This window comes from Sebastes umbrosus, chromosome 9, assembly GCF_015220745.1.
Source record: "Sebastes umbrosus isolate fSebUmb1 chromosome 9, fSebUmb1.pri, whole genome shotgun sequence".
NCBI classification, from domain to species: Eukaryota; Metazoa; Chordata; class Actinopteri; order Perciformes; family Sebastidae; genus Sebastes; species Sebastes umbrosus.
The window spans coordinates 15753780-15769370 of record NC_051277.1 but is presented as its reverse complement, the minus strand read 5'-3'; the positions used below and the strand labels follow the sequence as shown (position 1 = coordinate 15769370).

Sequence of the window (15591 nt, the reverse complement as noted above, 5' to 3'; positions counted from 1 at the left end):
TTAAATCCATCTTTTTTCTGAAGAACTCTGGTTTGAACTTCCACTATTACCATATGACCCCAAAAATGTGATTTTTCATTGCCAATCATCAGCAACTTCAAACCCTTCCTACCCCTTATTACTCTCAATCAACCCTCTGTTTCTTTCATCTCTTGCTGTGACACCACAGCAGAAGTGATTCCCTCCATACCCAAATCCAGCACCACCTTCTCCTCTATCTCCCCTTCACTCAACTCGCCTTTTCCCCTCCCCACAGAGAATTACACTTTTTTCCCAACAATGGAGAAATCTCTTTCTTTCTTTATATGACTGCAGCAGCGGCTCTCTCAGCTAATGTCGAATTTATGTGGTTATATAAATGACAGACATTGCCCTTGGATGCCGTGCATTTTATTTTTGCTCCATCTATCATCCTCAAAGGCCCGGCATTCTGCTGAGGGTAGCTTTGTCATTGGCACAAGCTGATAAAACTGCTACGGCTGCACACAGCGCCGATCTGAAACTCTCCCCTGAACACATCCTCACGTCTCTCTTTTTGACTCTCTCTCTCTCTCTCCGCAGGAGAAACAAGCCAAGTTCTATGAAAACATTATGAAGATCTTGAGGCCCAAGCCGGACTACTTTGCAGTGGGCTACTACGGACAGGGCTACCCTCCATTCCTCAGGGTTTGTGTTTGTCACTGTTTGGGGGGAATAATAGTTAACGGTATTACAAAGTAGAAGCACACAGATTCACATTATGTGTAAGGAACACAAAGGTATCATTGACTCCCTTCCTTGTACAAAGGGGTCACAAAAACTTTTTTTCTCCATTATCAGCACTGAAGCAAAGCTATTTAAATTTGCAGCAGTGGACAAGTTTCTAAACACACCAGCAAGAAGGTTAACAGAATGGGACACATAAGTACCTTAAGGGAACGTTGTAGATTTCAGCAAACTGCAGAAATACAATATTCCGCTGTTTATAGCTCCTACATTCATTAGATGTGTTTATCTGCTGGGGTAAGGACTATGATAAAGTCAGTGAGTCAGTTTTTAGAGGGGCAGCGTAGTGAAAGGAGACCAGGCAAAGGCCCACTTAGAGAAATATATGCAGTGTCTACCAGACTGTCCTTTTGAAGGAAGTCAAAATAAAAAGAGAATGTCCCTGTGTTGATCACAGGAGAAAATATCTAATATAATAATCATTATCATCATTAACACCAGTACATTTCCTATGTCTTCAGAACAAGGTGTTTATTCACCGTGGCAAGGAGTATGAACGCAGAGAGGACTTTCAGAACCAGCTGATGAGCCAGTTCCCCAGCGCCGTGCGCCTCAACATCAGCACCATGCCAGGAGACGACATCAGGAACTCTCCACTGCAGTGTATCCTTCTGGCGGCATAACACACACTCAAAAAACACACAAATGTCCAGTCATATATAGATGTACATATATATACAGTATATGTGCTGACAGAGCTAACCGTGTTTACCTGGGGGGAACCAGAGGGATGGTGCTACGCTTCTGCGCCGCCGTCGATCGGGACGCTGTTATCAGCTCTATTAGATTAGTATTAGATCAGTACAGAGCGGCGGCCGTGAGCTAGCCAGTGGGGCACGCCTACATGCACGAACATGCACTAAAAGCACGCGCAGCCGGCCCGGCTATGTCAACAAAGCACAGAGAAGCTGTGATTACAACACAGATAGAGAGAGAGTGACTTCATTCTCTGCTCAAGTAGACATTACTCCTCTATATCTTTACATAGCAAATTGTTGTTTGCTGCTATATTAATGCTCTGATTATCGTGTAGAGCACCTTTAATACACACATTAATACACATTAACATGTATGTGGGTTGGTGCAGAAATCTAAAATCCAGTGTTTTCCTTTTACTTTGAAACACAATGAAACATACCCAGACATCTATGTGTATTAGAGTTATTCATCGAGGGTCTTGTTAGGCAGTGCAAATTCAAACAAGAGAATCAATCAAAAACAACATTTTAGCGCATACTGTTAAATGAATGGAGCCTGTCTGGACGTAGAGACAGGTCCTTATAAGCCATCCTTCCCTTGATGGTGTCAAATTTGTCCCTAACGGCTTTGCTGAGTAACTGTAAAGGCTTACAATTACATTTGTTTTGTAATTTAATTATGTAACACTGTTACATGTAATGAGTTATTCCCCCACACTGCTAATCCTAAATAAAATGTTTTGTTTACTTTTGCGGTACCTCTGTATATTACAACCCAGCCGCTGGAGGTCGGATGCATCCCTCAAATATCAGTTGTACATTGTGACACAGGGATGGAGAGATACTCTCCAGCATGTAGTGATGTTTTATTCCTGAGTGAGTTGAACCAGACATCCAGTGTTTCACAGTGCAGTCAGTCCTCGAGATTCCTCTTCGCCTGAAGAACAAACCTGTTCCCGACCAGATTATCAAGTCAGTTAAACAGCATGTTGAACTCTTCATATTTTCATAAAGAAAAATGTGAATGACTGTGAAATGATATGCACTGAAAAGGAATAGGCAGTTCTGAAAATGTCACATTTCCTTCTCTGTAAATTATTTCTTTTATTCCCTTTGTTTGACTTTAACCCGTCTCCCTCTTCTTACAACATGTGCAGCTTCTACAAGTCCAACTACGTGCAGCGTTTCCAGTATTCCAGACCAGTGAGGAAAGGACCTGTGGACCCAAACAATGAGTTTGTTGTGAGTTTGTTTTTTTTCTTTTTAATGAAAAGACTAAAGACCACTGGGACCATGAAAGTGTTTCAGAAACTGTTGTGTATTTGCATTGTTATGAGTCTGAAAAAATGAGTTCCTGTTCTATAAAATAATAGGATTTTAATAACAGCAGTGTGGTATAATTGTACAAAAACACATCAGATATGTAATAATATTTCAGATGAGCATTTAAAATAAACCCTCAGATTCAGTTATTACTATAGTGTAAGATTAGATATCAGATTGTGTAGTAGTGAAGAAATGAAGTAGAACAAATGGCCAATAAAAAAAGAGTGCCTAGTGTTTAAAACAAAATAAATAAATAAATAAATATAGACTAAAAACACTGAGAAAAAGAAATAGGCCAATGCAGGACCTGTGGGAAGAAGTAGGGATGTGATTAGCTGTTAAAGAGTATATTTATTGATATCAAAAGGGTCGAACAATCAAGGATGAACACATTCTCGCACCTGCAAGAGAGACAAAAAACAAATAAATGATTAAAAAACAAGATAGACGGTTTATACAATTATGTATAACGAGGGTAATCACTGTAGGCATAATGAAGGGGTTAATGGCATATTAAACACTAAGACCCACATGGAAATGTACCTCGAGATCTCAGTCCAAGCTAGTCCATAGAGACCACTCAGAAGGGCCCCATCATCTCTATTAAAGTCCTGGAAGGGGTCCCAGATGTGAAACAAAACTTAAAAGGTTTGTCATTGAGCCAGAAGCTTCCAGCTTCCAAAGGGATGCGTTCCATAATGCTCGGAGTCCAATGTGAAACCGTAGGGACAGAATCTGAGAGAAGCACTTTAAGCAGCTTCAGTGAAGAGGGGCTAACGATCAGTGCTGCTGATTGTATTCCAAGAATGCAGAAAATAGGTCAAGGGACAGTTTTTTCTTAAATGTAATGTCCATTTCTGCTGGTGTATGATTTATTATTTTAATAATATAGAACAATTAACTAAATTGATGTCTCTGTATTTATTTGTTACATTTTGTTTTACAAAGTTAGGAAAGCAATGTTTAAGTCCAGAATGATGTTGATCACTTCCACACAGTGAGAATTACACTGAATGCAACCTGCCTTACCCATTAATCACAACTGTATTTGCATACTGTCTGATGATCACTACCTTTTGGTCCACTGTATACATGTGCTACCATGCCATTGTTCTTGTGTCCGTTAGTTCAACGTGTACCAGTATGCCATTCAAAATTCCACCACAACATCTGAAAAGGACTTTAAATCATTTCTTCAACAGCAGTAAAAAGAGCTCAGACTTTAATACAAGATGTGGTATCGTGTTATGAGTATTCACAAGGGGGAGAGGCTCATCTAATTGCTTTCTGTCTTGTTCTCCTTTCCATTCCTGTGTTTTTAGTCAATGTGGATTGAACGCACAACCTTCACCACTGTGTATAAGCTGCCAGGGATCCTGCGCTGGTTTGAGGCCACTGACATGAAACATGTAAGTCTGTGTGGGGGAGTCTCACCACCACTGATTAAACTCCTTTTCTTTTTTACCAATTTTTTTTATTCTTTTTGAATTTAAAAAAAATATATATATTTTCTGAATTCTACATCTCCCATATCGCACCCTGAACCCACCCACGCTCCCACCCGACCCTGCTCGCTTACTTTATTGGTCCCTTTCCTTCTTCCCTAATTTTGTCATTTCTCTCTCCTTCTTCCCTCTGCTCTCTCCGCCGCTCGGCTTCTATGTCCAGACTACCTTGTCTCCGTTGGAGAACGCCATAGAGACCATGGAGTCCACCAATGAGAAGATTCTGACCATGATCAACCAATACCAGGCCGACTGGACCCTTCCCATCAACCCCCTCTCCATGCTGCTCAATGGCATCGTTGACCCAGCTGTCATGGGTGGCTTTGCCAAGTATGAGAAGGTAAACTGTGAAGAATCAGCCCAAGAATCCAATTTATTATTCTATTTAAATAGTATAAGAACAGAGGAGTTCAAATTCATCCTGTTGACTACACCTATCACAACTTTACATTGACTTTGGCTTGTTTTTCTCATAGTGGCTTTACTTTGTATCTAAACAAGCGCTGATTCATTTTGACCTTGTGGGTACAACTTTAACAAAGATTCACCATCTCAGTACTGTTTTTTTTATTTTTCATATGCAGGCTATCTGAGTTTAAGAGAGAAAAATCAGTATCGCCTCCTGAGGTTGAATTGCATTAAAATTACAAAAGATTACATTAACTGCAAGGAACTTATTAGAGTATGGTGTATTCATAAATAGAATGTTATTAGTATTCATTCAGTGTAATATCCGGCAGAGGATAAGATCAGTGGCCTTAGAAAGTGCACATGTGGGTGGAAAAGTTACAAACTGCCTGGGCAAGTGAAACGTATAGCCATGATATTTTAAATGAGTTTTTAATATTTCCTCTGTATCAGGCGTTCTTTACCGACGAGTACAATCAGCAGCACCCAGAGGACCGAGACAAACTGGTGCGCATCAAAGACCTCATCGCATGGCAGGTACTGAACACGCTCATATACAGTCTTGGATAAATGTAGAGTACACACCACATGTTGCTTTTATGTAGACGTTCTGTTGACGCCATAATATTTGTACCTATAGATCCCGTTACTGGGTGGAGGGATCTCTCTCCATGGGAAGAGAGTGATGGATGCCTTGCGTCCTTTCCACGAGCGCATGGAGGAATGTTTCAAGCAGCTGAAGAAGAAAGTGGAGAAGGAGTACGGAGTGAGAGAGCTGGTAAGAACTGGAGGGAAAAGGATGAGAGAGAGACAAAAAGACATTGTGTTTCTCTGTAAGCCAAAACACGCTCTGTTCTGCGAGGCTGATCACAAAATTACTGTGGTGAAGCCGCACGCTCCAATTAAGCTGCAAATGAGCTGACCCAGGCAAATTTTGAAGATCAAAGCACTTTCAAAAGCCTCTGAGTGTAGTGTCGATATGGGATTTGTACCTTTTAGAGTTCTCCACAACCAGTACATGTTTGGGATGGTCGGACTGCGGCTGAATATGGCCATTAACTTGTAAATTGGCTCTGCCCTTCAGGAGAGATTAAACTAATGATGAATAGGAGTGATGTGCTGTTTTTTAAGAGGAACTTCACTTCACTTTGCTTTTATTGCATTTTACTTTTGCTTTGTTTCACTGTCACGAAAGGTGCTATTCTAGTAGTATTGTCTTTGTATCTGGATATACAATAATATATACAGTATATATAATTAGGGCTGTCAGTCAATTGAATACTCTTATCAACATGAGTCGGCAAATATGCTTGCTTTATGCAAATGTATGTATATATTTATTATTAGAAATCAATTAGCAACACAAAACAATGACAAATATTGTCCAGAAACCCTCACAGGTACTGCATTTAGCATACAAAATATGATCAAATCATAACATGGCAAACTGAAGCCTGACAGGCAACAACAGCTGTCAGTGTGTCAGTGTGCTGACTTGACTATGACTTCCCCCAAACTGCATGTGATTATCATAAAGTGGGCATGTCTGTAGAGGGGGGATTCGTCGGTACCCATAGAACCCATTTTCATTCACATATCTTGAGGTCAGAGATCAAAGGACCCCTTTGAAAATGGCCATGCCAGTTTTTCCTCCCCAAAATTTAGCCTAAGTTTGGAGCGTTATTTATCCTCCTTCACGTCAAGCTAGATGGTGCATGGTTGGCACCAATGGATTCCTTCGGTTTTGTAGTTTCATGTGATACCAGTATCTTTACTTTAGCTTTAAAACTGAGCCCACAACAGCATCAAAATGCGTTAATACTTTAAAGAAATGAAAGCGTTAACCGTTATTATCATGTTAACTTTGTCAGCCCTATATATAATATAATAAAATATTGTTCAACTCTCTATTTCCAGCCGGACATGGATGAGAAGAAGTCCACCCGTCCTCGCTCCATGCTGCGTTCCATTCGTCAGTCCATCATCTCCATCTCCTCACTGCAGGGATCTGAATGCGGGACTCCAACCAAGCTCCATGCAGACAGGTAGCATATACATACTGTATATGTGTCGGCAGATGAATTTATCTAGTGACCTTAGAGTGTGATGAGAACCCCAAAGTGCATTGCAAGAATGACACATCTCCTCTACTGCATTGTCATGAAATGGCCACCAATGTTTACTAATTAATGGCATAAGGTCATCTCAACTGCAAAGATGTATTTTTCATGAAAACTGTACTTCACAACAACGTGGATATGAGAAAATCAACATTTAACCCCTTTAATTTACTACTCGCAACCTTCCTGCCTCCTCCCAGGGACTTCCCCCCCGAGTCGCCCACCTCCTGGACCTCCAGCCTGCCGCACTCCAGCGGCAGCATCAGTTCAAACACAGTAGACGGGGTGGTGACAGTGGGCGACACCGAGGTCAAACTGAGGAAGAGTAAGAAGAAGAAGAAGAGGAGCAGCATGATCTTCATCTCAGAGGAAAGGGATAGGACGAGTACACTGGACAGCAAACGGGTGAGATTGAGCCTTATAGTGGGAGGTAGATCACGGGAGGAGAAAGGAGATAACTATGAGGAAAGGTAGAGAGAAAGAAAGGAAGGGAAGAAGAGCTGAGTGTCTGTGGACGTGTTGTTGCTGAGGTTTGTGTGATCTCTGTCTCCCTCTAGCTGTCCAAGAAACAGGAGTTCCGCAGTGACACCAACTTGTCTGAGCCGAATGAAGGACACATGTCGCTGACCAGTGCCAACTCCAGATCCCTGCCTGCCATCACAGGTGACTAACAGATCCACACAAATCCACCATCCATCAATAGTGTGCTGGGCCCTCAGAGTCAAAATATAAAGTTATGCCTTGAGAGGAAGTACTGTACTGTAGTGAAAACACACACAAGGTCATGGCAGGAATATGACTGTTTTTAAAATAGTATGTTAAGAACAAATTGGCAAGCTACAGCAGTAGCCTGACCTAACACAAACGCTGATGTAAGGTGGCAAATTAGTGCATCAGTCATGTCGGTTGTAATTTTTTCAGAACTGGGCAGCAGTTTTGCCCAGTTTATATTTCATTGTTCCAGTGACATAACCTCTGTACCTCAAAACAGTGCATCAGTTTCACTGGCTTCCTGCCATGTTGGACCAGGCCAGCTGAGCCAGCACTGACTGACTGTGGTGTTAATACACAACAAGCTGTACAGCCTCACTGAACATACACACAGTGCCACCGGTGTTGCCAGAGCGCACACAGTTCATCAGTAGAAACAGCTGCATTTGCACAATTAGTCACTTTAAATGGTCTGGCTGCAGGAGGAGGCAGACGTTTCAGTGTAAGCTGGTTCTCAATGAGACACAAGCAATAAATCGAGAGTTACGTATGTAACTACGGTTCTATGAGTTCTGGATGACTGCCAGAGGCAGTGTTTAACACTGGATGTTATCCATCTCGCGCACGCGCAGGTCGAGTATTTAATATCAACAAAGTCACATGTGACCTGGGATGACGTAGTTTATATAAGCCCACGTCATCATCAGAGATGTCCCTCCAGAATCTTCTCGCCAAGATTCCGAGTGACAGCCAACTCTGGCAGTCATCCAGAACTCATAGAACCGTAGTTACATACGTAACTCTCGTTCTATTTCGTTCTTCCTGACTGCCAGAGGCAGTGTTTAACACTGGATGACGACTACCAACGTAGTCACGAGGAAAACCCACCTCACCGGGAACGGCCTGTGGATTCCTGAAAGACCACCGATGCTACTGCATGGGGAGCAGCAACATTGACCCTGTAAAAACGGGCAAAGGTGCATGGAGTAGCCCAGCTGGCCGCAGCGCAGATATCACTTAGGGGGATCCCCCGTAGTGCTGCCCAGGAAGTGGAGACACTCCTGGTGGAGTGGCCTCTGATATTAAGAGGTAAAGGCAGTCCTTTTGACCTGTATGCTTCCTCAATGGCCTGAACAATCCACCTGGAAAGCCTCTGCTTGGACAGGGTGTGCCCTTTCCTATGGCCCCCATAGCAGACAAACAGACTATCAGAGCGGCGAAAGCTCGCAGTCACCTGTATATAATGCCTTAAGGCCCTCACTGGGCAGAGCAGTTCTGCTGACTTAGCATCTTCACCCTGTAGGCATGAAGGGTCATAAGCTGCCAGCTCAATGACCTGATTAGAGTGGGCCGGAGCCAACCTCTTCGGGAAAAATGATGGGTTAGGCCAAAGTGCTACCCCTGTGCCATCCGAGTTCCAGCGAATACACGTTTCACTCACTGACAAGGCGTGAAGTTCACTCACACGTTTTGCTGATGCCATCGCCAAAAGGAAAGCAACCTTTACTGAAGACCACTCCAGCCCCGACTGATCCAGAGGCTCGAAGGGGGGGAGACAAAGGGCTTCTAGCACCAGAGGCAGTTCCCACGAGGGAACCTTGACAGCCTGCGGGGGGTTCCGCCGCTGGGCTCCTTTAAGAAATCGGGTCACCAGAGTGTGAGACCCCACGGTCTGGTTATCCACTCTGACATGCCCGGCTGAAATAGCAGCTACATAGACCTTCAAGGTAGAAGGAGAGAGTTTCTTCTCCAGCAAAGACTGCAAAAATCTCAGTATTATTGGCACAGAGGCACTCTGAGGTATCTCCTCATGAACTTTACACCACTCTGAGAATATTTTCCACCTGTTGGCATACAGTGCCCTGGTGGAGGGTGCTCTTGAGTCAGAAATGGTTTGAATTACCGCCTGGTCACATACCCTTAGGAGTGGGTCCGGCTCCTCAGGGGCCATACCCAAAGCTGTAGGCGATCCGGGTTCGGATGCCAGATGCGGCCCCCCAGCTGTGAGAGCAAGTCTTGCCTCTTGGGCAGGCACCATGGAACTCCGTCCAGAAGCCTGTGCATCCCTGGAAACCAGGGTCTCCCCGGCCAGTTTGGGGCGACCAACAGGAGTCTGTTGTTGCCGTGCTGTATTCTGTGTAGCGTTACTGCTATCAGTGGGAATGGTGGGAAGGCATAGAGGAGGCAATCTGGCCATGGGTGTGCCAGGGCATCCTGTCCCAACGGGCTTGCTGTCTCCGTCAGGGAGAACCAAAGAGGGCAGTGCGTTGAGGCTTCTGAGGCAAACAGGTCCACCTCTGCTGCGCCATATTTGCGCCATATCTCCTCTACCACCTCTGGGTGGAGCCTCCACTCGCCCGCGGGGGGTTTCTGGCGGGAGAGAAAGTCTGCCACCACATTCTGTGGCCCTGGCAGATACATGGCCCTGAGGCTGGAAAAACAAGGGAAAGCCCATACCAGAAGTCTCCGTGCCACCTGTAGCAACCGGGTTGATCTGGTGCCCCCTTGCCGGTTTACATGGTAGACAGCTGACTTGTTGTCGGACCGTACAACAACATGCCTGCCTCTCAAATGTGGTAGGAATTTGCGAAGTGCCAAATATATAGCACGGAGCTCGAGCACATTTATGTGCTCCGCCGCTTCCTGTGCTGTCCAGAGCCCCCTTATCGCTCTGTGCTGCCATACTGCCCCCCAGCCGGAGGGCGAAGCATCGGTCACCACCACCTCGCGACGTGAGGGAATCGAACCCAATGAGATGCCCCTGGCCAGATATGCCCCGGCTCTCCATGGCCGCAATGCAAGGAGGCATCGGCTGGACACCCTGACTCTCTTGGATCTGTGGGACTTTGGATCTAATTGGAGACAATTGATCCAAATTTGGAATGGCCGTAAGTACAGGAGGCCCAGTGGCACTACTGATGTTACTGACGTCAACATACCTAACAGCCTGAGAAACAGGCTGTACCTCAACCTCCTGTTCTTCCGGAACCGGAGGAGGAGCTGGAGTATGGCGTTTACTCGTCTTGGTGTTGGGAAGGCCAGCATATGGCGGGAGTCCAGAGTTAAACCAATGAACACTACCCTTTGGCTGGGTATGAGACAACTCTTGGCATGGTTGACGGTAAGGCCCAACCTCGTCACGTGATGCAGAAGGGACGCAGTGTCCCGCTCTGCCTGTTCCCTGGTCAGAGCACAAATTAGCCAATCGTCCAGGTATGGGAGGATAAGCATACCCCTGGCCTGCATTGGGGCGAGTGCCGCCCTCATGCACCTTGTGAAGACCCGTGGGGCAAGGGAAAGACCAAATGGGAGCACCTTGAATTGGAAGGCCTTGCCTTCGAATGCGAAGCGCAGGTACTGCCTGTGAGATAGTGCTATTGGGACGTGAAAGTATGCGTCCTTCAAATCGATGGATGTGAACCAACTGTGCCGTGTCACGTTTTGGAGCACATCTGCTGTACTCAGCATGTGGAAGGGCAACACCTTCAGAAATGTGTTCAGCCCTCGTAAGTCCAGTATAGGGCGAAACCCACCCTCTCTCTTTGGAATCAGAAAATAAACTGAGTAAAACCCACCTTGCTGTGTCTCTTGCCCCAGCTCTTCGATGGCACCCTTCCCCAGGAGGGTGGATATTTCTTGTCTGAGTGCCTGGGACTTTGTGGGATCTCTGACCGTGGTCAGTCTGATCCCACTGAAAACTGGGGGCCGGCGTCGGAATTGGAGATTGTACCCTTGGGAAAGCGTAGCCACCACCCAAGGGTCTGAAGTGCTGCTTTCCCAGCAGCTGAGTTGCTGCTGGGAGAAGCGTCCGACTGCCGGCCCCGGGGCATCAGGATCTTCCCCTCTGGCCCTTTGGGTACCTGGGGGGGCGATACCCTGACCCCCGACCCCTTCTCGCTTGAGGCACCGGCCGTGCCGGAGCCTGCGAGGTCCTCGGGTACGTATCAGGACGAGCTGGAAGCCGAGGGCGACTGGTACCACCACCCTGTGGGGGCCGCTGTCGCAATAAAGGCGTAGGTTCCCGGAAGCTAGCAAACTGCTGCCGAGTCTGGTTCGCCTGGATTCCCCGCTCCAAGGCCTGCTGTGCTGCTGGGCCAAACAGCTCCCCCGGAACCACGGGGAGAGTGCGGAGGGCTCTCCGGCCCGGCTCCGAAAGCGGAGATTGGGCCAGCCATACCTGCCGGCGAGTCAGCGTAAGGGTCGACATTAGTCTGCCAAGCTCCCTTGTGATAAGACCGAACGCCTGCAGGGATGCATCACTGAGGCTCTGGACGGAAGCATCCACGCCAGCAGCTTGCAGGGACTGGGACAAGGATAGTATCAGGTGGGAAAGAGAGTTTCCAAGACGGCCCATGCGTGCCGCTGTTTCATAAGCCTTGACTAGAAAGTCGTCTGTGATGCGACACTGGGGCCTGGGACAGCGAGCATCAGGCCTCAAGACCTCATTGGGAGACACAATAAGGGCGGCAATAGATGGCTCCACTGCTGGCATCTTACCCAGTCCGTAAGTGTCAGCGTTCTGCATTGAAGCTAAGGCCCTGCCGTCAGTGGTGTGGTGGGAAAGCGATTTCGGGTCTGGCCAGCATTTGTGGAGCTCCTCAATGTATGGCTGGGAGGGTGGAACAGAGAAACCCGCCAGGGGCGGGGCCCACCTAAAAAATGCACTGGATGAGGTGCCCGCAGTCGGAGCCTCATCCAAGCCTAAGCGTGCCAGAGCCATACGGACCACTGGCTTAACTGTCGCTGGAGCAGACTCTGAGTCTGCCCTGGACCCACTTCCTGACTGCTGGGAACAGGTGTCAGAAGCGTGGGAGGAGGCTACTAGCTCTCCCTGTCCAGGCCGGTCCTCACAGAACTGGCTACAGGAAGCCCTCGTAGACAGGGCATCCTCATCCCATCTCAGTGGGGTAGGTGTCATAGCCTGCGGGCTGTCATTCTGGGTTGCGTTCACCCTGCCTGGCTGAAGGTTAAGGAGCAGCGCTTTAATCTCAGCAAACTCTGATGTTAGCGTGTCGACCTTAGTTGCCAAACAGTCCACTTTCCGTGCCTTTTTTGTAGGTGGGGCCCCCTTAGGTGGGGCGCGTCTCCGCCCACTCCGTGCATTTGAAGGTACACCCGATAGGGGCAACTGGAACTCGAGCTGCTCTTCTAGCTCAGCTAATCGAGCTATCTTCAGCTCCCGTGGCATAAAACTACAATTCATGCACTGACTGTCGGACAGCCCCTCCCTCAGGTGTACAACACCGAGGCATGTGGGGCATTCATCATGGCCATCAGTAGCTAGCAGTGGAGCCATGCAGGCACGGCAAACATGCTCACCTAACATGGTGCTGCTGATATTTATAATAATTCTTAGTATTAATTTTATACTCTTATATTTAATTAAATAATGTATTTATCTTACTAATATAATGTGTTTACTTAGTTATGCAAATCATTGGTTACACTGGAGTGAAAGCACTCTCTAGTAACAGAGAGAAAAAAAATTACATCAATTTGCTTAACAGCAAACTGTCTCAGTAACTAGACACTAGCTTTGAACTAGGACTGTTATTATACAAAAGACAGGGGAGATAATAACTTCCCCTTTAACAGCAGCCACAAAATAAGTTAACCCACAAGCGAAATCACTTACTGGGGAGCGGTCGCTCTATCTATCAACAAAGGAGATGTCTGCTTTAACGAGCGAAATCACTCGCTGCTGAGCAATACACACTGTAAAAGGAAATGAATTAGCCGACAACAGCCCAACGGGGCTCGTTGTCCGACGGAGGCTCGCCGATACTGTAGCGCAAACACTTAGCTCGGCGGCAATAAACAATAAAGGAGACCGAAAACAGACTCCTATCAACAAACGTAACTTAAACTCTAACGACGGGAGGATATACTCACCTTGTTATCCTAGCTCACCTGTCGTTAGCCTCGCTGAATTGAACCGGCGAAAACACCGGTGTTACAGCGTCTAAAGTGTTAGAGTGTAGCCGTGATTAACTAATCGCAGCCCTTGGAGGACGAAACCGTAGCTCCAACCATGCGGTTGCAGGGCTTCCAGCGAAAAGTCAACGGCTTATCTCTTTAATCAACCTGCATTCGCGGATTACCTGCCGCGAGAAGATTCAAGGGACATCTCTGATGATGACGTGGGCTTATATAAACTACGTCATCCCAGGTCACATGTGACTTTGTTGATATTAAATACTCGACCTGCGCGTGCGCGAGATGGATAACATCCAGTGTTAAACACTGCCTCTGGCAGTCAGGAAGAACGAAATAGAACCTTGGTTGTTTATGTTATGCAGGTCTGTCCTTGGCGGTGGTGGGGGGCGCAGAGGAGGTGGACTCCATCAGAGCCAGGAGGGACAGTAAAAGCATGTCCGTCTGCGGGACCTCTGACCGAACAGCGGACAGACGCTCAAAGGGCGTCATTAACCTCCTCTTCAAGTCCAAGGTGAGACCAGCAGGTTTAATGCGGCCCCATAGAGAAACACTTTGACATTAAAGAATCAGAGCTACAGTTTGGGTACAGATTACATTTTAGGATATACATTTATCCGCTTTCTTGCCAAGACAGAGAAGATCCATACTACTGCGGAGTATGTATGCTAAATATGAAGCTACAGCCAGGGGATGGTTAGCTTAGCATAAAGGCTGGAAACAATTAGTGTGGCTCTGTCCAATAGTAAAAAATACTATGCTATGGTTCTGTATGCTAAGATAACTTTATATTTATCATATAGACATGAGAGTGGTATTGATCTTTTCATCTAACTCTTGGCAAAAAAAGGCAAATGTTCCCCCAAATGTTGAACTATTCCTTTAACAGGGGTCGTACTGTATATTTATCACCTACAATGTTAAAGTGTAAACAATCTAATCTACTGATATGTATTATTTGAACATTTCCACACCAACACAGTCTTCCAGATGAAAATAATAGACATATTTTCAGTCATTTTTACCCCTAACTAAGAGTAAACCTTGTGTTTACATTATGCATGTTTGTTTGTTTCAACAGAGCTCCAAATCAGAGGATGCGAAGCCGAGTGATTCAGCCAAAGGCGGTGCCAATCATTTCTGAAATCCTTTATTTTAATTCCTTGTTTCCCTTCAATTATCTTTATGCATTTATTTTCACAAAGAAGTTCACATAAACCTGCAAGCCAAAACCAAATTATGCACTCACTCAGTTTGCCTGTCAGTCTCAGTATTGATGTTGCCTTAATATAATTGATTTTTTTTTTTAGTCAATAAAGACTATTTTTGTGGCGTGACCTTTTTCCTGGTAATTCAAATGATTTCCAGTGAAGCTAAATGCCATCTTACAGCTTTTCAATCAATTCTGCTTCTACAAGAACGAGCAAACACAAACCATCCCCGCCGACGTGCTTGATTAAAAAGCTTCTTATTATACGGTTTTCAGCATTGTTGTGACTGACTGAAGTTAATGGGAAAATAATCATTTGATAAAGCACAAAGGTTACCGTGTCCTCCCAAAAGACTTTAAACAGGACACGCTGCTTTGGAGCTGATACAACAAACAATAAAGTCTAATAAATTCTAAAATAATAGGGAGCAACCAACTGTGGAGCCTACTGTAGAAATGCTATAGCAATTTGTTGTGTGCACTGAGACATGAAACAAAACTGTTCAGTACATCTTTTCCAATCTAAATCATATCATATATTGTGCATGAGTTTGAATAACCATTTACTTTTTATTAAAATGTAAAAACATCAAGCTTAAAGGTACAGTGTGTAACAGTTTGGATGATCTATTAGCAGAAATGTAATAACTATGTTTTCTTTGTATAATCACCTGAAACTAAGAATCGTTGTGTTTTCATTAGCTTAGAATGAGCCCTTCATATCTACATTGGGAGCGGGTCCTCTTCACGGAGTCCGCCGTGTTGCTCTGCCATGTTTCTACAGTAGCTGGTAGAATGGACAAACCAAACACTGGCTCTAAAGAGAGTCTTTCATGTTTTTACGTTACCTGAAGGCCACTGTAGTTCTTCAACACGCTTGTGAACTGTGGTAGCCACAGAGTGTAAAACCCTGG

The 15591-nt window shown here is 45.6% G+C and overlaps 1 protein-coding gene across 2 annotated transcripts in view; it reads left to right on the top strand.

Annotated features, from left to right (window-relative positions):
• The window catches only part of LOC119494924 (dedicator of cytokinesis protein 2-like), a 120433-nt gene extending 105334 nt beyond the window's left edge, over positions 1-15099 (top strand). For both annotated transcript variants that reach the window (XM_037781154.1, XM_037781155.1), the window contains 13 exons: positions 562-666; positions 1227-1368; positions 2354-2435; positions 2621-2705; positions 4112-4198; positions 4458-4634; positions 5156-5239; positions 5343-5480; positions 6620-6747; positions 7023-7227; positions 7380-7485; positions 13833-13981; positions 14549-15099. In XM_037781154.1, coding sequence (XP_037637082.1) covers positions 562-666; positions 1227-1368; positions 2354-2435; positions 2621-2705; positions 4112-4198; positions 4458-4634; positions 5156-5239; positions 5343-5480; positions 6620-6747; positions 7023-7227; positions 7380-7485; positions 13833-13981; positions 14549-14611 — 1551 coding nt within the window. In that variant the 3' untranslated portion in view covers positions 14612-15099. The remainder of the gene's footprint in view (positions 1-561; positions 667-1226; positions 1369-2353; positions 2436-2620; positions 2706-4111; positions 4199-4457; positions 4635-5155; positions 5240-5342; positions 5481-6619; positions 6748-7022; positions 7228-7379; positions 7486-13832; positions 13982-14548) is intronic.
• Positions 15100-15591: the final 492 nt, after the last annotated feature.